Below are 25,554 nucleotides of genomic sequence, written 5' to 3'. Positions count from 1 at the left end.
TTTATCAAATATAATAATTTTAAAGAATATTTAATTAATATTTTTAATTATTAACGGATATGGATACGCGCAAGTACGGTATCATCAAATTTATATGTGTGTCCATGAAAAAACAGATAATTGAATATATATTAATATAAAATTTGTATTTGTGTCCATAAAAAAATAAATAATTAAAATAAAGTTTATGTTTTGAAATAATTTATTTTAAAAGAGACTATAATAATTGGTTTTAATATAAAATATAAAAAATACTGAATTTATTTCATAATTTAAAATGAAATTTTTATTTAAAGAGAAATTTTAATTTCTCAAATAAAGATATCATAATATAGTATTGTTATTATTACACTTTCTCTTGCAAAACTTTGATTTTCTTCTTTTATTTATTTATTTCTTCTTCCTTTCCCACCCCCTCTCTCTCTCTCTCAGCTTTCAAGTGTGATGTTGGTTTCTGTGCTTTTCTTGGACCAAATTTCCTCTACTCAGAGGTGAAAATTACCTCTTTACTTTGCAATTTTTACAATCAAGTTGCTCTCTTTCTTGTTGTTTGTTGTTGGTTTGGCTGTTTTCACACTTACACTTTTCTTGTTTTTTCCAATTGCATGTCTTGTTGTTCATTTTTTTCACCCCTTCAGGTTTTGGGGTTTATATATGGATCATAAAGCTTGTTCCTTTAACCTTAGATAAGACACAATCTAGGTTTTATTTTGTTTGTTTTTAATCTAATTGCAAGCTTACATGATCCAATTTTTGGTGGTGAGGTTTGAATTTGATTGGTTTTCTTCATTCAAGTAGAATGTTTTCATGAATTTCTAATTTTGAGTATGGATTCTGTGAAATCTAGTGATGGGTCATTTTGAATTTGTCTCTAGTAAAGAAAGAGATTCATGCTAACTCAATGTGCTGTAGATTGTGTTGTTTGATTTTGAGAGAATTGAATTTTAATTGCTTTCAATTTTGAGCTTTTTCTGCTACGTTTGCTTTATCATTTTTGTGCATGTGGAATTTGGGAAACTCTGAATTTGTGTTTTTTATTGAGTTTTGAAAAAATTAAGTTTGGTATCGTCAATCCCGGATCGCAGGGATCGCAGGAATCAGCCGTTTGTTCAAATTCCGCTATCATATGGTACTGTCATAGGCTTTTTAAGTTTTGGAGACCCTATTTATCTACGGTTTAAGTGTGACAAATTTTAAGCATATGCGCTATCCCGTGTTGAACGCCCTCAAAGACGGCCCTGAGTACTGCTATAGCCGATACTTATCAACATTGGTTTAGTCTTGTTTAGGTTACAATGCTATTGCTTGAATTGAAATGCATTGTACAAACTTTTTTCAGGTGAAGGAAATGATTCTCACGAAGCAGTACCGATGCGTACACTCGTCTTCTTGCCAATGTACAAAAGGTCATTTAAGCGAAGATGTGATATTCTTGGTGTTTAACAATTTGAATTGGAACCCGAAGCTAATAGCTACTCTCTCATGTGTATGCAAATGGTTCGATGATCTTGCCAAGCGAGTTTTATGGAAAGAGTTTTGTCGAACGAGAGCTCCGAAGATGATGATTGATCTCCAATCTAGCGGAACTCACAGTATTGATGGAAACTGGAGTGCCTTAGGGAAGCTGCTTATATACTGTTCGGGATGCAAAAAAGGCGGTTTGTTCAAGAACGTGCATATCCCCGGTCATTTCGTTTACAGGACACGATTCTCTAAAACATCGGGAAAGAGCTTTCTTTTGCCGCAATGTATAAATGATGTTTTGTATGTGTCTGATCCTTGCGAGCATCTTGACCAAGGCGAAGAAGGAGATATAGGATTCTTCCGCGGAGTTTTCAAGTCGTTTGCGACTACAAACATCAGGAGGATGCTTATTAACAAAGGAGCTCAGCTCCATTCGACGGAAGTTTGTCCGTATTGCAAGGCGAGGCTGTGGAGCATGCTGCAGGCTAACATGATACCGCAGACGGCTAGTTGCAGATTGGGTTCGTATGAAGAATGCGTCGATTATCATGTGTGTCTAAACGGACACATGGTTGGGATTTGCACCTTGTTACCGTTGTCTGATTCAGAAGAAGTGTCTGAGAAGGAGTAAGATATTGATAATTGTCAGGTATTTTACAAAACATTTTTGTTGATGAATGAGATAGAAGGATGTTACTGTGATCAATGTGGTATATCATGTATATTTATTGATGTGTTGATTTCTGAACCTGAATGGCCAATTTGGTAGTGCAATAATTCATATGGATCAAGATTTGCTGCAAGAATGGTTTTGATTCAGTTGCATTTTCTCATTCAAATTCATTGAAGGTATGCACCTCTGAGATACAAGGTGTGTTATAGCATTCTCATTTAATACGCGTCACTGTCATGTAGCTGACACCAAGTAATATTTATAATATTATTAATGGTTATATTTAAAAATATTTTTAAAATCAGAATTAAATTATTATATTTTTATAGTTTTTCAGAATAAATTGATATTTTTAATTTTTATTTTTTTAAAAATTAATTAATCATAAATTTTCTTAAAAATTAATTTTTTAAAATATTTTAAACAAAATTTCTGGACCTAAGGCCCATATATCACCCAAATTAACTTGTATTTGATTAAGATATGAAACAAATGATAACAAACGGGGGAATTTAACTTGTGATCCCCTGTTGTACCTCATCCCCTATTATATCTTACACCTTTCAGAATTTTAAAATTTCTAAATTACCCTTATTATTATTTATCAATTAAAAAAAAATTCTTTCAAAATTTTCATTCTTACTAACATATAAAAATGAAATTTTTGATAGGTATTTTGAAAATTCCGATATGCAATTTTATGCATTTTTGCAAATTCACGCATTTATACCGAATATTTGAAAATTTCAAAAAAAAAAAAAACGGAAATTTCAAAAAATCCGGTATCTCGTATCAGAAATTGTCAAAATTTATGGGGAGAAAAACAAAATCTTTTGGAAATTTTAAATATATTTGAAATTTCCGGTAATAAAGCAGAAAACAAGAAAATAATTTATTTGTGTTGTTCGGAGCCGGCAGGGTCATCTACAGATTCGTGTATCGGTTGTATGCAATTCTTCACCACTGAAGCAGTATGTTTTCCATGTAACAAGTTTAAATTAAATATTTTCTCGCATTTATATGATATTGATAATATATTTTTTATATGATGTAAATGATAAATATTTAAGTCCCGATCTGAAGTATTAGCCCGAGCACAAAATATTTTACAACATGGTATTATTGTTGTGACGGTTCGTTTTTATATTGCAAATGGCAAGCGAGGTAGGAAAGATAAATTGATTATGGGTTGTGAGAGAGGAGGAAATTATAAAAGGAAAAATATCTGAAAGTAGTAAATCCTTAAAGGGTATTTATAGTATGAAAGTGAAATGCCCTTTTAGGCTGAGATCTGCGCCGAGTGGTAATGGTTGGAAGATGATGGTTAGGTGTGGATTGCACAATCATAAATTATCTAAGGATTTAGATGGCCATGACATATTGGATCGTCTAAAAGTTATGAGAGACAGTTTGTGAATGACATGACGAAGTACAACATGGCTCCATGGTACATAGTTTCTGCCTTGAAAGACAAAGATCCAGAAAACCTCACCAGTGTTACCCAAGTGTATAGAACTAGAGCTACATACAATGCGAGCAAGAGAGGTCCATTGACAGAAATGCAAATGTTGTTGACTCTTATTCATAGAGAAAAATACATGTGTTGGACAAGAAAATGGAAGACTCAAATATTGTTGCTGATATCTTTTGAATTCATCCTGATTCAGTGAAGTTGTTGAATATGTTTCACTTGGTGTTGATTTTTTATTGTACATACAAGACAAATAAGTAATGTGCATCGTGATCATACTTTGATATCATTCCGACATACTTTGATTTATCCGATTTTTTATTATGTGCATCATGACCGAGAATTTGCGTTGATGAGTGCAGTTGAAGTTGTGTTTCCAAATTCAAGTCATTTGTTATATTCGTTCCATTTTTCAAAAAACGTTAGCATGAAATGTAAAGAGTATGTTAAATCAGAAAGACATTAACATGTCATAGACCTATGGAACAACATCATGTATGCTAATAGAGAAACTGAGTTTGTCGCACACTTGAAGCATTTTGAGACTGTTTGTGTTGATATTCCTTTGTTTGTTAAGTATGTGAGTGAAACATGGTTGACACCTTATAAAGAAAGGTTTGTTGTTGCTTGGACTAACAAAGTCAATCATTTAGGGAACACAACAACAAACAGGTACGCAAACTTCTTTTTTATGCCATTACATTACTAAGCATAACTTATCATGTTGACTCATTATGGTTTAATTAGGGAGACTAAAAAAACATGTTGACTACAAGCTAAGGAGATTTATGTCGAAGCTGGGATGTTGTGAACACCATGTTGAAGTTGCAGCTAGGTTCAATCAGGGTCTCGTTTCAAAAAAGTATTGTCAATATTGAGCATTGGTATAACACTCCGTTATATACCAACTTACACGATTTATTTTCAAAGCAGTGTATACAACACATTAGGAAGGAACTAGAAAAGGTAAAATTTATTGGTACAAGCAAAAATGCTTATGGTTGCTTCATTAGAACAACACATGGGTTACCTTGTGTGTGCTAACATGCTGGTTTCTAAATACAAGGCAATTGTGTTCCTTTAGATCCAATTCATATTTTTTGGAAGAAATTACACATTGAAGAGCATGATATCAGTCATGAAGAAAGTGGTACACAATTGGATTTAGAAGCAGAGTGTGAAAAGTTGAAGACATATTTCAATACTTTGGATATTATAGGCCATAGGATGTTGAAGAAAAAGGTTTGGGAACTAACACATCCATCCACAACTTCTATGTGTCTATCGCCGGTGAAGTACAAGTCAAAGAGGGGAGTTAAGAAGAGCAGAAAGGGTGAGGAGAGTGATGTGTATTGTGATCCTTCACAGTGTGAGTATGGTGAGGGTTCGTAGGGGAGTCAAATTACAAATAGATCATGCACGGAACCAACAGGAAGTCAACCGTCAAGTTTGTCGGGTCAAAGTTGAAGGTGTGAAAAACACAAGAAAAGGGGTTTGAATTGGGTTTTACAAGCAAAAAAATTTCCCAAAATAAGAACACCACTAACAAGATAATAACAAAGAGATAAAATCACAATCATTTTTATCCTGGTTCGCTTGAAACTCAAATTTACTCCAGTCCACCCGCCAAGGTGATTTTGCCTTATATACAAGAACTTAATCCACTATAATCAACATATTACAATAACCACAAATAATAACCTTCTTTGTCTTCTCAAGGATCCAACTATACCCTAGTCTCCTTAAGGACTCATAAAGAACAATCTTCTTTGTCTTTTCAAGGATAACCTCCTCGGGAATCAAACAAACAGTTTGAATAATATTTTATGTGTTACAATATGCTTCTATACAAGCAGATTTTACACAAATGAATAAAAAACACTTAAAGAAAAACTGTATACAAACAAATGATAGATTTTCACAAAGAAAATAGACTTGTGAAAATATTATGTCACCGACATTTTTCTTCAAGTCTCCAAGTCTCACTTATATAGCATAAGAAGAAGAACGTTGGAGGGTAAAATGGAGAAACCTCATAGAGCGGTTGTCCATTGTTGGATGGGAAAGGAGTGATATTGCGTACTGTCCTTCGCCCACAAAATCAGTGACAGGTGTGATGTATAGTACTGTCCTTGCCTACGAAATTAGGTAATATAAAGGATGTTCGATTTGTACTATGTATTATTTGATCACGTTTCCATTGGATCTTATCTTCAAGTTCATTGGCTTCTAATGAAAGTTGATGAAGCATGAAATGAAGAAACATAAAGATGGATTCAAAAATTTCAGAATCTTTGGTCAGAACCTTGACAACGTCAGTAGTCTGGCTTTAGATCTTCAGTATCTTCAGAGTCTTCAGAATCTTCAGTCAGAACCTTGATAACTTCAATCGTCTAACTTGAGATCTTCAGAATCTTCAGCTATATAACACAACTTCAGAAGCTTTCCATTCTTCAGAAGTTTGGTGATCAGAGTCACATCCAGAAGCAAGAGCTCAGAGAATATTGCAACAACAACATAGTGTTTTGTCATAAGCTTCTCAAGAGTGAATCAGCACAGAAGCAGAAAGAATATTGCAGCAACAATATTGAACATCTTTCAGAACTTCTAATAGCTGACGCAAAAGCGGATTTAGAACACATAGTTCAGAAACTGATGACGTTGCACATCATATATTCAGAACCAGAGCTGGCTATTAAAGCTAAACAATAAAAAACCATTAGGGTACCAAAATTATTCTCACACAAATACAATATGTTATTATCAAAACTCAAGGTATAGATGTAGAACCAAATATTGTTCTAACAATCTCCCCCCTTTTGATGATGACAACACATGTATTTTGATAACAGTTTTGTACAGGGTAATCACAGTAGAATACATCTTATAAAAGCACAAAGCTCCCCCTGAGATGTTTAATCCTATAAAGATAAAATCAGAATGAAAGAGCACTTTCCTGATTAACCTTTTTTGAAATACTAGAGTGAATTTCCAGTCAGCATCTGGTTTATCTTCAAAAGTTGATTGATGTTACCCAAAGCACTGGTTTGATATCATCATCATTCTGATAAGCTTCACTTCAGAAGCTTTGTTGAGTTCTTTTGAAGAAATTTTAGAGCTGGTTATCTTCTTAAACGAGCTGGTATTCTTATAAGAACCTTGACTTTTCAAGTCTGATTACTATAGAAGAAATTCTTCCTTATAATTGGATTTCAATTCCATGATTTTCAGAAAGAAATTTTTAGAAGCACTTTGATGCTAAGTACTCAATGTTCTAGGTTCAGAACATGAATATTAGTTCCTTGAATCGGATATCCAATCATCAGCATGAAGGTATACAAACTCAGATAGAAGATCATTTCATCAGAAACTGATAACTTATATTCTGATCTTTGATACTTCATGATAACTTCAGATGTTTGATTAACCATTATGATTCTTGAGATATAACCCTGTAAAACACTTAACAAACTCTTTTTTGAAGTAGTTGTTAGCAGAAAACATTAATCAATATTTGGATTCTTAATTAAGGAATTTAGATAACAAAATAAAACACTAATTCTTCCTCTTAGATACGTTATATTTTCTCCCCCTTTGTCATCAATAAAAAAGACATAGACAAGATAAAAAAATAACTTAAAGAGAAGCAAACATATTTTCATTGAAAACGCCAAAAAGGCAGTGAAAGATACAACTGGTATTTAACAAAACGCAAATACAAAAAACTAAAAGGAACTACAAATCACTTACATTCAAAATTCCAAAAAGATCTCCCCGGGGATCGAACCCATGACCTTATCACATACCCATCGCTTTTTTTAAAACTGGGAGGTAAAGTGTGCATTTTTCATGACGCCCTTCGTTATGTTTCCTCAGTATCCGAGGTTACATCTTTTTCACGTGCAACGCTAAAAGCATTACTTGTAGTAGTGATAAGAGAATTTCCCATATACATATGAAACATTTAAACAAGTTAGTCAAACATGATCTTGTTATTGGTTTACCAAAGATGAATAATTTCAAAGATTAATTATGTGATACTTGTCAAAAAGGAAATCAAACCAAATAAACTTTCAAGCCAAAGAATGTGGTAACAACTAAAAGGCCACTTCAATTGTTGCACATGGACTTGTTTGGTTCATTGAGGACAAGAAGCTTTAGAGGTAATGTATATTCCTTAGTTATTGTCGATGATCTTTTAGATATTCTTGGACATTATTTTTAATACATAAAGGAGACGCTTCCAAGGCATTCAAGAAGTACGCAAAGCAAGGAAAAAATGAAAAATCCTTGAGGATTTCATCAATAAGAAGTGACTATGATGGAGAATTCCAAATGCATCATTTGAAGAGTTTTTTTGTGTGTAGGAAAATGGCATCTTTCATAATTTTTAAGCACCAATGAATCTTCAACAAAATGGATTAGTTGAAAGAAAGAACCGATCCCTAGTTGAACTTGCAAGAACCATGTTAAGTGACTCAAATCTACCATAGTATTTTTGGAAGGATGTGGTTGGTACGACATGTTATGTAAGCAATCAGGTTATCATCAGGCCAATCTTGAAAAATATTCCATATGAACTCTTCAAGGGAAGAAAGCCAAACATAACTCACTTTCATATTTTTGGATGTAAGTGATTTGTCCTCAACAATGATAAAGACAATCTTGGTAAGTTTGACGAGAAATCCGACAAAGGTACCTTTCTTGGTTACTATCTCTCAAATAAGGGATATAGAATTTATAATAAAAGAACTTTAACTATTGACAAATCTACGCATGCATCCTTTGATGAATCTAACCCCTCTAAGAAGGATATAGTTTTTTTTTATGATGATGATATTTTAGAAGTACCTACGGAAGAGATTCATAAAGATGATAAAGTTGATCAATTGGAACATAAAGAGGAAATCATTCAACAAAATAAAATCAAAGTAATCTTCCTCGAGAATGGAGAATCCATTGTGATCATCCAATCGACATGGTTATTGATGACATTAGAAAATGAGTGTTAACAAGTCTAAATCTAAAGAATACTTGCTTGAATATGACATTTGTATCTCGGGGGGGGGGGGGGGGGGGGGGACTTGTTTGGTCTACTTGTACTCTAAGTTATCTGTGGGTTGTAGGTGGAAGACGAAGCAGGTGACAGGAAGCATCACACTTATGACGATAATATTTATTGGTCTTTTAGTGTTTGTGTGTCATTTTCATTATATTTTTGTAACGCCTTTATTGATGATTCGTGTGTTCCAACACTTTTCAGGCTTGGATCCTTCAACACTTCCCACGCATCTCCGGTTGATCGTGTGTACCGAGCTATACTGAGGATATGTCGCGTGCTTCTGCATTTTCCCGCTCAGAGGTTACTAGGCGATAGAGTCGTTTCGAGTGTATCTTGATTGCTTAGTAGCCGAGGATATGCACTTTAACAACCATGTCGATCACTGTGACACGCAACCATTTGACGACATCATGCTATACTCAGGATGGTTGGCTTGTGGTTCACGACTGACATTTCCTTATCTGCCTAAGCGCGTCATGAGACAGTTCAACTACATTCAGACTATTCCTAGATACTCTGTTGTCTCTGCTCATTCTGCTATGACACGTAAAGATATGAATGTCATGTTTGATGATTATCTTAGTTATCTGATATCGGAGGAGACATAGAGTACCATAACTGAGAGCGGTTGGAGTTATGTCGACGAGTACATCATGTGGTTTTTTAGGGTGTCACATCCGTATATGGTGTAGGATGCTCTAGGAAATCCACCAAGGTTAGCTCATCACTAGATACTAGAAGAGGAGAAGACACAATTAGATCATTCTCATGATGTCTTACCTAGATGTCGTTGAATTGTGAAGATTACGTAGGCATGCATTGATAGAGGTATCTTTCGTGATGGTTCTAAGGTGAGGGAGATCCTAGATATTATCATGACGGAGGCACGAGAGACACCGATGTACAGAACTAACGTCAGAGGACTGGGGGCTGAGGAGTCTGAGGAGCTCTAGTCCAACATACGCAATAGTTAAATGTATTTGTATTTTAAAATTATTATTGATTGTATTTTAATTTGACTTATTTCAACTTTATTGTGTATTTCAACTTCATTGTGTATCGATTGATGACTTACTTTGACCATTTGTATTTATATGTCATTTTTTACATATTGATTGCATGATTTAATATTCATCACATAACAAAGGCCTTAACATTTATAAATCGTCATTTTCATCAGGATAACCATAAAATTAAATTAACGAACATTATTCAGATAAGTTACGAAGATGCATCTCCGTAAACCCAAACAAAGACGCATCTCCGAATCAATAAATATTTAAAATGAACTTTTAAACGAGTGATGCATGGGTGTGTTTTAAAATATTTCGAAAATGTATCTCCGGATCAGTTAACGTTTTAATTTAAAATAAATGTATTCGAAAATACATCTCCGAAATCTAAAGTATATTGAGTTTTCTATATGATTTTTTTCACCCATGATGAGATAAGAAATTCCCTAGACATATTTGCTCCTTGAAAAATGTGAAATTCCCTAGACATATTTGCTCCTTGAAAAATGTATTTTCTTGATGAACTATCTAGACAATATTTATATTTGACCATTTAGATACATACTATTACATGTTATGACATTATCCGTAGAAGATAATATGTCAATCAAATTGATCACCATTGACAAAATCAAACATTACTTAAATCTTTTTTCATATTTCTTTGTAGTAAGCATAACTTTCCCTCTAATATCAAAATTTCTAACATGTGATAAAATACATGTCGCTTCACATACTGTTTCCATGAAATTAAAAATATTGCACCTTGAACTATACTTTCTCAAGTATGATAATTTATATTAACCAATAAATATTAATATATGAATACCTGTAAACTATATGCAAGCTATACACAAAATTTGAGTAAACTTGGCATGTGTAGATATAAAGAAAAACATTAAAATGTCTTCATAGAGTTTGTTGAAAGCTTTCCCTGCTGTTTTTAGCACTAGACTCTGAATCAACTTCAACCCTCCTAAAAACCAGCTTTTGCTGAGGAAGTTGACCATTGGCAAGTACCGTGACTTCCGTGTCGACTAAAATTGTGTCCTCTTCCTTAAATTCTCCTCTAAGAATACCCTTTGCAAGTTCATTCTCCACATTTTGTTGAATCACTCGCTTCACCGGCCTAGCACCGTAGTTCGGATCGTACCCTAAACTTGCAAGAAGTTGAATAGCGGCTTCTGTTACTTGGATTTTCATCTTGCGGTCTGCAACTCTCTTCTGCACACGCTCCAACTGCAATAATGAACATAAAAAAGTGAGTCTTCTGCATATACTATAGGAATTAAAATATCGAGGACTAGAATGAAATATATAAAATCGAGGAGAAAATTACCTGTAACCTGACAATGCTACTTATTTGGTCACGGTCAAGAGGCCTGAAAACAATATACTCGTCAACTCTATTCATGAACTCGGGGCGGAAAATTGATCTTGCAGCATCCATTACACGCCTCTTTATGGTTTCATATGCTAAATCTTTTGGTGTAGTGTCATCATCTGTGTTGAGAATGTACTGTGATCCAACATTTGAGGTCATGATGATGACAGTGTTGGTAAAACTTACTGTGCGGCCCTGTGAATCGGTTACTCTTCCGTCGTCCAAAATTTGAAGGAAAACATTGAAAACATCTGAGTGTGCCTTTTCAATCTCGTCGAATAAAATAACTGCATATGGTCTTCGACGAACTGTTTCTGTTAGTTGCCCTCCCTCTTCGTACCCAACGTATCCAGGAGGGGCACCGATCAATCTTGAAACCGTATGCTTTTCCATGTACTCACTCATATCAATTCGCACAAGTGCTTCTTCTGTATTGAACATGTAGGAAGCAAGGGCTTTGGCTAGCTCAGTCTTTCCTACACCCGTAGGGCCCATGAACATAAAGCTAGCAATCGGACGATGGGGATCTGAAAGACCTGCTCTGGAACGTTGGATCGCTTCGGATACCGCCTTGACAGCAGGATCTTGACCTATAACACGCTTATGGAGTTCGTCCTCTAAATATAACAACTTCTCCCTCTCTGATTGTTGAAGTTTAGAAATTGGAATACCAGTCCACTTGCTTACAATTTCACCGATATCATTCCCGGTAACTTCCTCTCTCAACATAGACTTACCAGAGCTCATATAATCATGTAACTCCTTCTCTGCACTCTCAAGTTGTCGTTGCAAAGCATTTAGACTGCCGTACTTTAATTCGGCAGCACGATTAAGATCATACTCCCGCTCAGCCTGTATGATCTCAAGGTTTACCCTATCTATCTGCATATATAAATCCGTGGAAATGATCAGAATAACATATTCATGTTTCAATAAAGAACAATCATGTTCTCTATAGCACCGACACCTCTGAAAAATGTGTGTCCGTGTCAATGTTGGTGTCCGAAACCGACACTGACACTTGTGATTAGATTTAATTTATTCATTTTTTCAAATTAGTACTGGTGTCGACATGTCAGTATCGGTGTCATGTGGTGTTTGTGCTTCATAGATCAGGTTTAAATAACAAAATAAGAGAACTTTTAGCAAAAGCAATAAAAATATGATTACACACCTCTTCTTTGATTGACTGAAGACGGGTCATTACAGACTTTTCATGCTCCCATTGCTGAGTCAGCTCATCCTGTTTCACTTTTAGGAGAGAGAGCTCTGTCTCAAGACGGTTTAACCTATCTTTAGAAGCCTTGTCGGTATCATTCATGAGCGATAGCCTCTCCATCTCTAGCTTCAAAACTGACCTATTGATCTCATCAAGTGCAGTAGGCTTAGAAGTGATTTCCATTTTCAGTTTAGCAGCCGCTTCGTCGACCAAATCAATAGCTGCAATTTATAAATATCTAGTAGTTAGAACTTTATGAGCATTGTCGATGCTTAAATCCGTCAGAAAATGTGCTAACCGAAAATCCAGATCACATTCCTATTAAACTCGGGATGCATCCTATCCTAAGAATATAATTGTAATTACTATTTTCTTAAAAAAAATGAAATTTCCCAATCTTAGTTCAATATAAGAGTTTTTATCTATGAAGCAAGGACACCGCACCGACACTAACACGTCGACACCGGTAATAATTTGAAAAAATGAATAAGTTGAACGTAATCACAAGTGTCGGTGTCGTCCAACACGAACAATGACACACCCTTTTACAGAGGTGTTTGTGCTACAGAAGTTATTATTCTTTAAGAGTAGTTACTACCTTTGTCCGGCAAAAACCTCCCACTTATGTATCGATCTGAGAGAATCGCAGCATCTACAAGTGCAGTGTCAGAAATGCGAACTCCATGATGCAACTCATATCTTTCCCGCAGCCCCCTTAGTATTGAAATGGTATTTTCAACAGAAGGTTGGTCGACATAAACTTGCTGAAAACGGCGTTCTAGTGCAGGATCCTTCTCAATATACTTCCGAAACTCATCTAATGTTGTTGCACCAATACACCGTAGCTCCCCTCGACCAAGCATAGGCTTTAAGAGATTACCAGCATCCATAGCACCATTTGTAGCACCTAGCATATAATCGATTATAGTTGAATTCAAATTCAGCATCCATAAGTTAACTATAAATCGTCATTTACAGGCATTAACTACAAACAGATGCGATGCTTTAAGGGTCATTACCTGCGCCAACAACTGTATGGATCTCATCAATGAAAAGTATAGTCTGACCATCAGATTCTGTAACTTCTTTGAGAACGGCTTTCAGTCTATCCTCAAATTCTCCCCGATATTTCGCTCCAGCAATAAGTGCACCCATATCAAGAGATATAAGCTGAAAAAATCATAGTGGATCAACTTTGCATCAACTCTGGCCGATACATAATTCAAGAAGGAGAACAAAACAAGACAAAATTTACAGTGCTAATTGTCACCACTATTGTCTCTTTTTCTTCTATTTTCGGTGTTATCAAGAATATTAGAATAGTCTAATTGGACAAAGCATATACCCTTCGGTTCATCAAAGCTTGAGGGACATCTCCTTGAACAATTCTTTGAGCAAGTCTGTATGAATCGTAGAGTTAGGTCAATGTGCAGAACTTATTAAAGAAAAAATTAACAAAAGCATCCATACAAGGTACGAGCAAGTATATAACCTTCTCATGCTAAAAAATTTACGAAACAATAAAAATGTTGAACAAAAATTTTCAAACACAGATCAACATTTAGGAGAGGAGGAAGACCTAAGAACTTATTACCCTTCAGAAATTGCAGTCTTTCCAACACCAGGCTCACCAATTAGCACAGGGTTGTTCTTTGTTCTCCTGGAGAGAATTTGAATGCACCTGCGTATTTCATCATCTCTTCCTATGACAGGGTCAAGTTTTCCTGCTTTCGCCATTGCTGTCAAATCTTTCCCGTATTTTTCCAACGCTTCATACTTTCCTTCAGGATCTATAACAAATTTAAGTTGAGCTTAAGTACTATAGGATATTTAAAAGATACGATATAAATATAGAAATATTGAAAAGGCGGACAGACGGACATATTACGTCTTTCCATGAGTAGTAACTAATATAAAGAGAAGACAAATAATAAATGACCTTGATCGATAACTGATTGGCGTCCCCTTACGGACTCTATAGCAGTTTTTAGAGATTGCTGAGATATTTGAAAATCTCTAAACAATATCTTCCCAAATCGCCGATCTTGGGCAAAACCAAGAACCAAATGCTCAACTGATACAAATGAGTCCCCATATTCTTTCTTGAAATCCCTGGCTCTTTGAATCAATGCCTCCAAATCACGCCCCAACATTGAACCGGCGGATTCCCCTAGTACCTAACATAATTGAATATGAATTGTAAACTTCAATACAATTCCTAATTTCCTAATTAGGTCTTAACTTTTTCGAATAAAAAACATGCCTATAAAGGAAATTGAAAGAAAAATATGGATATAACCATAATCACCTTGGGCTGGCGCTGAATGTGCTTATCGGTAGCTTCCAAAAGCCGAGTGTTATCGACTCCAACCTTGGAAAAAATTCGACGAGCAAGACCGTTCTTTTGCTCTAATAAAGCTTTCATCAAGTGCTCAGTCTCCACAATCTGATGCTTGTTCTGCTTCGCCACTTCTGGCGAAGACACAATCGCTTGCCACGCCATTTCAGTGAATTCTTGTTGTGAAACCTACCATTGCATAAAAAAAAAGAATTGAAAGTTTCAAACCACTATACTTTGAAAATCCAACCAGACACAATTAGCATCATAAATGACCTAAATTACAAACAATTGCAATTTCCACAGTTAAACTGAGCTTGAATATATACTTGTGCACAAGTTATATGTTATAAAAATTCTTATAAAAATCCATACCTTTCCAGTTGAATCTGCGCAACGAACAGTGAAGGGTTTAGGGTTTCTTCTAATTCTCGAAACCCCATTTGAAAAAGGTTCCGTTTTCTTCAATGGAAGTGATTTTAATGCCTTTAGGGAAGTGGGTTTCAGTTGAGAGGTAAGGGAAGCTTGAAGCGGAGAGAATTGAGTGTTTTTTCCGCTACGAAAATTTGGAAGAGAGTGGTGAAGTATGAGACGCGAAAAGGACGTCGTTGATGCCATCATCGGAGAATGAAAACTCCGATCAAATTATGCGGCGAGTTTGTTCGTGTGAAGAGATAGTCAAGAGTGAGAGTTTGAAAGCATGAAACAGTTTTTGAAGAGTTCTAGAAAAATGTGACCATGTTTTTCGGTATGTTCGGTTTCTACACAACCTTAACTAGGTTCACACACGTGGACACTCTTTTTAATGGATATATTTTTTTTTTATAGAATTCTGTTTTTATTATTTGAATTATTATTTAATTATCATCCTATTAACTTGTATTAAGCCAACTCATAATATTCCACTTTTTCGCATTTAAAAAAATGTGATATTTCATTCTTTAAACTATTTGATTAAAAAATTTAAACCAAAACTTAAAATTTAGGTTGGGATGATTTTTTGTTGTTTACTTTTGAAAAAATATGATATTTTAATTATTAAATTATTTGATAAAAAAATTAACCAAAACTTAAAATTTCGGTTAAAGGTTTTAAAAATCAAAATTAAATTCTATTTTAAGTGTTAAAATTTTATAAAAGTAAAATTGGTTTTACTTTTAAATTATGAAACTTTTAAAACTCAAAATCATAAGAGTATATATGTATATAAATATTCATGATAAACATATATTAATCTATACAATTATATATTTAAATTTATAAAATAATTAAATATTATACTATAAATATATAAGATATTTATTTAGTAGTTAATTTTAATAGTGATACTATTGGCAACATTTGATAATTGGAGTCATTCCAATAACGGTTAGGTCTTGAACTCCATAATAACCCTTTATGAAACAACCATCCAATCCTATTATGAATTTGTACTTGAAAATGTAGGTTCACCTTAAAATGCTTGAGTTGTAACTTTTACAATTTTACAATTGAGCTAAGATTTGACTTTAAAATTCATGCCTAAATCATATATCCTTGTATATTGTTTCATAAATGAATAATCCAAAATATCAATAACAAGTGACTTTGCTCTTTATGCTAGTGTCTTGTTGATTCTTACATTCCATTTATACTAAATTTTCTCCATTATGTTTGTCAACTTTAAGATTGAATTATTTCTCACATTTGTGTGTATCTTATTGTTTAACCATTTTGATGTATGTAACTTAACTCATGGTTATCAATTATTTTCTGAATTTTCAAGTTTCTTGTTTTGGTAAATTTGCACAATAAACCTCTCATGGACAACCTGCCTTGAAAATCATTTTCATCATCTTGTTATCATTTTTCTTAAAATTCAAATTCCTATCAGATTGTATAGCATAAGTCTTCACACCCTCTTGAAATTCTTGTTTTGAAACGAAAATATGCCCTAACTTTTCACTTGTAACCCATCATTATTTTAGAAAGCTTAAAAGTTTGAAAATTGGGATTTAAAGTGTTGTATTCATCTTCAATATCATACTCACTAGATAGTTCAACATTATTGTATTCCTCAATGTTACTCAAACATCTATAATTTATCTATGTCTCATCAACTCCATTCACATAATCATTTCGGTTCGCATTCCCTTATGCACTACATTCAGTGGGACTTGGTTGTTTAAATGGTCTTACAACCTTGCCTTTCTCGTTTCCTTTCTCTTTGTTTTTCCTTTTTTTCTTCCCTTTACCTTTCCCTTCCCTTTCTCTTTTCTCTTCCAAACTTTCTTCACCTTTTCCTTTCTCTAACATTGCTTCTTTATCAACAAAGTTTTTAGCATGACTAAAATCATTCTCTGAATGTTTCAAAATGAATTTTCAAAGCATTATCTTCATTGGCATTATTACTTTCATCATTAAAATGCAGTTCCTCATTTATATCAGCGTTACAATCTAGTCTCACATCTATATATGGGTTACAATCTAGTCACACATATATATCAGAGTTACAATCTAGTAGTCTCTCTTCTACTGCATCAGTGGTCCCTCCTTCAGGATTGTCTCTTTCTAATATAATGGTTCCTCCCTCATAGTTTTCCTCATCCAATACAGTGGTTACTCCCTCACAATTGTCCTTTTCTATGTTATTTTCCACAATATGGTCTCTCTCTCACACTTGTCTTTTTCCAAACAAGTATTCTCTCCCTCACACTTGACTTATTTATCCAACTCCGCTATATTGGGCTCTGCAACATAATATCCTTCATTGTATAACTCAACTAAATTGAGCCCTACATTGTATTCAAGGGAATTTGGAATCTCTTCAACTATTTTAGGTTATGACAATGGATGGATAACATATAAATGCACATTCCAAGCCATAAGTATAATATTTGTCATCCTATTGATACCTAAATCATTTTTCAAAATTATCATTTCACTGACGTCAATTGTAAAACCTTATTTCCCAAACGCATAATTATAATTAAATCATATATTTTCACAACATTCACACATAGGATGTTACACATCTCGAAACACACATTTGCTGATCATGTAACACTTAATTTAAATAAACATGAAACACCTGTCATCGCATGTTCACCTTCACTTGGAGTATCATTGCAGCAAAAATACTCAATTAAAATACACCAATTTAAATCTCATAATAAATCTCATATCATAATTAAAAAGCATCAACTCGTAAGTCTTCTCCAAATGCTTATCACACCAAAACACAAAATACGAGAGTATACATTGTCTCTTAAAAATCTCAATCTAAAACAAAGAAAACACTCCCTAGTGTTACATATCAAAGCATAACCAAAGATAAAACAAAGAAACTAAAAGAAATAGCTCTAGGAGCTAGCTTCCACTCACAACATCGACTCTACTCTTGAGTATCTGCACAATGCTCATGTAAAGGCAACATTCAAACAGAAAGGATAAGAAATCACATTCAATAATAACAGGCATATACTGTAAGGTAGGATATCATCACATAGCATAATCTACACAATCTCAAATCACAATATATCAATTACATTTTCACACCAACTCATCAATCACAACTCAACAATTATGCATATAACTCATTATACAATGCAACTCGACTATGCAACTCTATGCATATACATATGGTACCATATCATCAAAAGGTTTCTTAGCAAACTGGGTTCACCCTACTCAAACCCTGAATCCATCCTGCTCGGATTCGGGACAAGTCACAAATCCACCCTGCTCGAATTGCAACTTGCCTCTTTAATCAATAACAACGACATCATAAATACATATCAAAACACGTCAATGTAACAATAACATAATGTTTAAAGTCCCCTTCTAACAATAAATTAAGCATGCATTGACCCAAAAATAATAGTCCTCCCTACTCGAACTATTAGTCACCAATCACATCAACAACACCATAACACAACAACATCATAATCATCATCAACATCATACGCAACAATATCATAATCATCATCGACATCATACACAATAACATCATAATCATCATTGACATTATAGCAACAAAGTCAACTATCATGGTCACACAATAGCACATACTTATTACAACTTACAACATCATAAATATTCAACATTTACATTGTTAATCAATTATAATTTGTAGATGTTTAATTGGCTGCATTGTATGGTAAAACACTAGCTGGATTCTAATGTCTTGACTGATGTCATGACATGCTGTGGAGATGTTTGTTTGACTGCATTGTATGTTAGAATATCTAGCTGTACTCTGATGTCTTGGCTGATGTCATGACATACTTGAGTAGTATAATGCAGGTTTAGCTAATACAGGATTTATTGAATGTCAAACTGGATGTTATGACATTCATCCCTGTCAGCAGATACTGAGGAATAGAACAGTTGGTGTTTTGCTATAACTCAGTATTTATTTTCAGTCTGTTTATCAAGGAAATAAAAGACCTGGCATAAGGCCTACTGTCTGAATGTCAAACTGGATGTTATGACATTCATCATTGATAGCATATACTGAACAATAGGCAGATTGGTTTTCTGCTACATTTCAGTATGCAACTCAGTCTGCCTATCAAGAGGATAACAGACCTGATGTAAGGCTCTATGTGTAAATGTCAAATTGGATGTTTTGACATTTATGAATGTACGTTGTTACTGAAGTATGGACAGATTGGTCCTGTACAGTACAACAAATTTTGTATAGTCTGTTTTCAGGAAGATAACAGACTTAGCATATGGTTTATGCTGTGGATGTCAAACTAAATGTTGTGACGTTCACTCCAGACAACATATGCTAAATTGTAGGTTGTTTAGTTTTTCTGTTTCAGCATTTTTCTCAGGCTATTCTTCAGGAAGTCAACAGCTGAGCTAAAATCCAGGAAACCAACAACTAAGCTACAATTAATGAACCTAACAAATAGCCTAGCTGAGCTAAAATCCAGGAAACTAACAACTAAGCTACAATTAATGAACCTAACAAATAGCCTATTTGTTAGTAACCTAGATGTGGAATTTAGGGGAACTCGCGTGACCTTAATTTCAAGAAAATACAAGTACAAGGCCCAAGTGCTGCAATATAAAAGGATGGCAATCCTTCATTCAGAACTAGGGGTTTTAGGCGTGAAGATTTTATTTGTCCATTATACTTCACTGTTGTATTGTTGTGTGTCTTGTATTAGACGTATCTTATAAGCCAAGCTATTATCACTGAGATGATTGCATTGGTATAGGGTGTTCATTGAGTTGTAAGTGTTGTGTCACTCTAAGCTTTTAAGCGTGAGTGCTGTGTATCTTGATTAAAGTTGTTAAGCACAATCAAGAGTTGTTTGAAGTGTGACTTCTAAATTGTTTTTAATCTTTATTAAAGGTTGTAATCACTGAGGTGATTGAGGGGGAGTGAGTAGGAACTCTGATCTTAGTGTAAGATTGAAATTGCATTGGGTAGGTATTAAGTGATAGGGTTAAACAGTTGGTTTAAGGTCTGAATTAATACTACTAATAGTGGATTTCCTCCCTGGCTTGGTAGCCCCCAGACGTAGGTCATGTTGGACCGAACTGGGTAAACAATTCCTCGTGTTATTTACTGCACTTACTTTTTAAGTTCTGCATAATTCTTGTCTGCGCAGAATTGGATGTCATAACAACCCGTGTGACATCGAAAGTCTGTTAACTAGAATTTCAATTGGCATCAGAGCAGGCACCCTGCCTGTTAATTTCTAGGTGAGATCTAGGGAAGTTACTTTCTAGTACCATGGACAAGGATGTAGGACACTCAAATAGACCACCCATGCTGGATGGTTCTAACTATGATGACTGGAAGCCTCGTATGATAGCCTTCTTAAGGTCTCTAGATAGCAAAGTCTGGAGAGCTGTCAACAAAGGATGGGAACATCCAACGAAGACAGGTAACGATGGAGTCAGTATACAAATTCCTGAAGAAGAGTGGGACAAGGAGCAAGAGGCATTAGCCCTTGGAAATTCTAAGGCCTTAAATGCATTGTTCAATGGAATAAGTAAGAACATCTTCAGATTGGTGCACCACTGTGAGCTGGCCAAGGAAGTTTGGGATACCCTCAAGATAACTCATGAAGGTACATCCAAGGTGAAGATGTCTAAACTTCAGATGCTGACCACCAAGTTTGAAAATCTGAGGATGAAAGAGGATGAGACTATTCATGACTTCCACATGAATATTCTTGAAATTGCCAACACCTCTGGTGGCTTAGGTGAAAAAATGGCTTAAGAGAAACTTGTAAGAAAGATTCTCAGGTCATTACCTAAGAGATTTGCCATGAAGGTCACTGCTATAGAAGAGGCTCAGGAGATCTGCAGTATGAAGGTGGATGAGCTCATTGGTTCTCTCCAAACCTTTGAAATGGGCTTATGTGAGGATGCTGAAAAGAAGAACAAAAGCATAGCTTTTGTATCAAATACTGAAGAGAATTCAGAAGAAGGAAACATTGGAGGAAATGAAAGCATTTCAGAAGCCATAGCCATGCTTGGAAGACAGTTCAACAAGTTCATAAAGAAGGTTGATCAACAGGGTAGACCTAATGTCAAGAACTCTTCATATGACATCAGTAGAAAGTCAAAATATGAAGAAAAGGTCACTCAAGGCAAGGGAATCTAGTGTCATGGATGTGAAGGGTATGGTCATATTAAAGCTGAATGCCCTGCCTTTCTCAAGATGCAAAAGAAAGGGCTATCTGTCACCTGGTCAGAAGGAGACTCTGATAGTGAATCTGAAGGAGAATCTGCCAAACATATCACTGCTCTGACCAGTGTCTGTGCCTCAGATGATGACTCAAGCGGAGATGAGCTTACCTTGGATGAACTTGCTGCTTCATATAAAGAACTATGTGTTAAAAGTGCAGAAGTGTGTATCCAAGGAGAAAAGCAGAAGAAACTCATCAAAGAGCTGGAAGCTGAGAAACAGAAGCAGCTGAAAGTCATAGATGGTCTGAATGGTGAGATATCTTTGCTGACATCTAAGCTAGAACAAATGACTAAATCCATCAGAATGTTGAATAAAGGAACTGACACCTTGGAAGAGATTCTAAAGGTGGGACAAAAGTCAGGAACCATGTCTGGTTTAGGCTTTGCTAAGAAATCTTCAACTGAACTCAAAAGATCAAAGGCTGAAGTTCAAAAATTCAAGCAGAAGTCACAACCGATGTCTCAACATCAGGGAACCAAAATGAGTAATCATCAAAAGAAGAAATTTCAGAGATGGAGATGTCATTACTGTGGTAGATTTGGTCACATAAAACCCTTCTGCTACAGGCTGCATGGTTATCCTAACCAGGCCACTCAAGTCAGACCTAAGCAGAAGGCTTCTAAACATAATGCCCCCATTAAGAAACAAAAATGGGCTGCGAATCAGACACCTCAAGTCAGACCTAAGCAGCAGGCATCTAAGCTTAATCTCCCTAGTGAGAATCAACAATGTGTTGCTAAACTAGCTCACACATCTCCAAGGGCATCTACCAGACAAGACTGGTACTTTGATAGTGGCTGCTCAAGACATATGACTGGGATGAGCAACCTATTGGTGGATCTACAACCCCATTTCACCAGGTATGTGACATTTGGTGATGGAGCTAAAGGAGAAGTCAAGGGTGTTGGTAAGCTGGATTGTCCTGAAGTTCCAAAACTGAGTAATGTGCTGTTAGTAAAAGGACTAACTACTAATCTCATCAGCATAAGCCAGCTATGTGACCAAGGATTCAATGTGAAATTCACTATTGGAGGATGTGTGGTGTTGAATGGTTGCAATCAGGAAGTGATGAGAGGAGCCAGATCCAAAGATAACTGTTACCTATGGGAATATAAAGACTCACTCTACTCCTCCAAGTGCCCCTTAGTCAAGGGAGAGCAGGAAGTGAATCTGGGACATGGAAGACTTGGACAACTTCATTTAAAATGAATGAAGAAGATCATATCCAAGGGAGCAATTAGAGGAATCCCAAATCTGCCTATGGATAAAAGAACAGACTGTGGAAAACGTCTGATTGAAAGCAGTGAGGCATTGTCACCTATTGGTCATCATTCAAACGGTGCAGTGGCAAGGGATAAACAGATGTGTGTATCATTGTCCTCTGCAGAAGCTAAGTACCTAGCTTCTGGTAGCAGGTGTTCATCACTGGTATGGATGAACCTGATGCAGACTGAGTACAATGTCACTCAGAATGTCATGACATTGGATGCTACTCAGTTTGACAAAGTTAGGGGCAAAGAGGGAATGTGTGCTTCTGAGAAATTATAGCAACTAATGATGTCAGTTAGTTACTGTTTAGTAAGTCAACTTATTAAATAATTAATAGTGCACTCTGAGTGGTTAACAAATAATAGACATTACTCGTGCAACAAGCGTTTCCTATTCCATCGCTTCAAATTTCAATCTTGCAAACCTTCTCCCAGAGAAACTGTTCAACTCTCCCCTGAGATAGTAATCATGTCGCACCAATCCGACTCAACCTCCTACACGACCCTGTCCGAATCCCCCAGCACTGAGTCTTGCAACCCTAACCGGGAGGATTCTGCTGCCAATGCTACAACTTCTTCTCATGCAAGAAGACCGAAAGAAACGGTCTCCGGATTCTCCTCAGCAATCGCTCTTGAAGAACCAACCAGGGAAGGCTCGAGGTATGTGCATAATTCCATTGCAACTATTGTCACTAAGATACTATCTGGTAATCAGAATGTTCCTGGGGTTTCCGTTCCCTTGAACACTATCATACCTGATAATGTTGTATGTCAAGAAAACGCAGTCGTCTTAAGAAAGAATGTTTCTGACGATGCTGAGCAACCTGATGCTCATGAGGGTTCAAAGATTGAAAAACCCTTAGACAATGTGAGAGGTGAGAAGGTCGGTGTCACTCAAGATGTCAGTGACAACCCTAAGGCTGACATAGTGAATCTGGAAGAGTTCTCTGATAATAAACTGTTGACCTCAGTTGTCCCTAGCATAGCAAAAAGGGTTAGGACTAGGAGGGAGAAAAAGACTGTGGTGCAAAGGTCCCCAACTAGGGAGGTTGATGTGACAACTTCTCCCAATCAAAAGGTGACAGAGAGTTCCCTCAAAAGGAAAGGACATGGACCTGCAAAATCTTGGAGCAAAGAGGTGCCCAAGAAAATGAAGACCAAGGCTGTTGTGGTGGAGTCTGATTCAGATGTCCCATGTGATGTCACAACATCTCTGTCTAAGAAGAAGCCAACCACTAGCAAGCTGGCTGCTAGTGTTCCAGAGGTACCTATTGACAATGTATCATTCCATTTTGCCTCTAGCATGAACAGGTGAAAGTATGTCTATCATAAGAGGCTGGCCTTGGAGAGGGAACTGGCTCAGAATGCCCTGGAGTGTAAGGAGATTGTGGACCTTATTAAAGAGGCAGGGCTAATGAGAACTGTGACTCAACTCCCAAAGTGCTATGAGACTTTGGTGATGGAGTTCATTGTCAATGTGTCTGAGGAATGTGCAGATGGGAAGTCCAGAGAATTAAGAAAGGTCTATGTGCGAGGCAAGTGTGTGACCTTCTCTCCCTTAGTAATCAATCTGTATTTGGGAAGAGCTGATGTAGTGCAACCAGAGCTTGAAGTGACTGACAACAGAATCTGTCAAGTCATCACTGCAAATCAAGTCCGGAAGTGGCCTCTTAAAGGTAAGCTGGTGGCCAGCCAACTCAGTGTGAAGTATGCTATGCTCCACAAAGTTGGAGCTGCCAACTGGGTGCCCACAAATCACAAGTCAACTGTGTGTGTGATGCTTGGAAAGTTCATCTATGTTGTTGGAACCAAGGCAAAGTTTGACTATGGAACCTACATCTTTGATCAGACCATGAAACATGCTGGGAGTTTCAGTGTGAAGGGACCTATAGCCTTTCCTTCTCTCATATGTGGCATTGTGCTGAATCAATTCCCAAACATCTTGACAGACAATGACTTTGTGAAAAGAAGAGAGAGTCTGTTGGCCTTCAATTACAAACTGTTCCTGGGTAAGCATGTCCCTGACATTGTCATGACAACTGGAGAAACATCCAGTGTTGGCAACCAACTAGATAAAGTTGCTGTTATTGCCGTACTCAGAGAGACTTGCAAAGAGCTGGAGGCTAGGAAGGTCACTTTGGAAAAGCTGATTATCCAGTTGGAGAGGTCTGATGATGGTGTGCTTGGTGAAGCTGTTGAGGTTACAGATGGAGCTGCAAGGCAAAGTTCAGAGGGTGAGGAGAAGGACAGTTCTGATGATGACACTAATGATGAGGCTGACTCTAAGTCCGATGAATAAATCATTTTCTGTAATTCTGTCATTTGTGTGTGTAATTCTGTTTATGTTATGTTGGTCTGTAATTTAAAGTGTTGCTTTGGCAACATTTTTGACAAAAAGGGGGAGTAACACCTGTGATGCCCCAGGACAACAGATTGTTTTGTTAAACAGATATTCAAGACAGATATTCAAGATCCTCTAATCCAGAGGTTGTGCTGCAGCTGATGTTCCACTTCTATGAGTGTGAGTGTGTTTATGTGTGCTGCAAATGAATATCCTCTAATCTAGAGGTTGTGCTGCAGCTGATGTTCCACTTCTATGAGTGTGAGTGTGTTTATGTGTGCTGCAATTAGAAGTTTTTATTTAACTTCTTTATGTGTGTTGCAATTAGAAGTTTTTATTTAACTTCTGTATGTGTGCTGCTATGTGAAGTTTTATTTAACTTCCATATGTGTGAGTGTGTTGCTACTCTGAGTGTATTAGCTAGGTTAATTTCCTGCTAGATGTGTGTTTTCCGCTGCTATGGACTCTGTTGTGAGACCAAAGTGTTTTAGCCAAAAATTTGCCAAAGGGGGAGTTTGTAGATGTTTAATTGGCTGCATTGTATGGTAAAACACTAGGTGGATTCTAATGTCTTGACTGATGTCATGACATGCTGTGGAGATGTTTGTTTGACTGCATTGTATG

At 36.0% G+C, this 25,554-nt stretch overlaps 2 protein-coding genes across 4 annotated transcripts; one reads left to right on the top strand and one right to left on the bottom strand.

Moving 5' to 3' along the window:
• The first annotated feature begins 323 nt into the window (after nucleotides 1-323).
• On the top strand, nucleotides 324-2,270 carry LOC127121637 (EID1-like F-box protein 2). 3 transcript variants are annotated; one of them, XM_051052095.1, is made up of 3 exons: nucleotides 371-491; nucleotides 1,086-1,129; nucleotides 1,340-2,270. In XM_051052095.1, exons 2-3 carry the CDS (start codon nucleotides 1,127-1,129, stop codon nucleotides 2,093-2,095), a joined length of 759 nt encoding a protein of 252 aa, XP_050908052.1. In that variant the 5' UTR covers nucleotides 371-491; nucleotides 1,086-1,126; the 3' UTR covers nucleotides 2,096-2,270. The 3 variants fall into 3 exon arrangements, with proteins under 3 accessions (XP_050908057.1, XP_050908052.1, XP_050908059.1); XM_051052102.1 differs by having other exon boundaries at nucleotides 374-491; nucleotides 1,086-1,242; XM_051052100.1 differs by lacking the exon at nucleotides 1,086-1,129 and having other exon boundaries at nucleotides 324-491.
• Nucleotides 2,271-10,460: 8,190 nt separating this feature from the next.
• Nucleotides 10,461-15,378, bottom strand: LOC127121628 (chaperone protein ClpB3, chloroplastic). Its single transcript, XM_051052087.1, has 10 exons — nucleotides 15,000-15,378; nucleotides 14,595-14,813; nucleotides 14,226-14,463; nucleotides 13,881-14,076; nucleotides 13,632-13,686; nucleotides 13,306-13,456; nucleotides 12,885-13,193; nucleotides 12,242-12,507; nucleotides 11,023-11,949; nucleotides 10,461-10,922 (listed from the first exon to the last, which is right to left on the bottom strand). Exons 1-10 carry the CDS (start codon nucleotides 15,243-15,245, stop codon nucleotides 10,593-10,595), a joined length of 2,937 nt encoding a protein of 978 aa, XP_050908044.1. The 5' UTR covers nucleotides 15,246-15,378; the 3' UTR covers nucleotides 10,461-10,592.
• Between the last annotated feature and the right edge of the window lie 10,176 nt (nucleotides 15,379-25,554).

The sequence above is a fragment of the Lathyrus oleraceus genome, chromosome 1 (assembly GCF_024323335.1).
Source record: "Lathyrus oleraceus cultivar Zhongwan6 chromosome 1, CAAS_Psat_ZW6_1.0, whole genome shotgun sequence".
Taxonomy (NCBI): domain Eukaryota; kingdom Viridiplantae; phylum Streptophyta; class Magnoliopsida; order Fabales; family Fabaceae; genus Lathyrus; species Lathyrus oleraceus.
The sequence above is the reverse complement of the archived record's forward strand: the minus strand, read 5'-3'. Positions and strand labels throughout refer to the sequence as shown.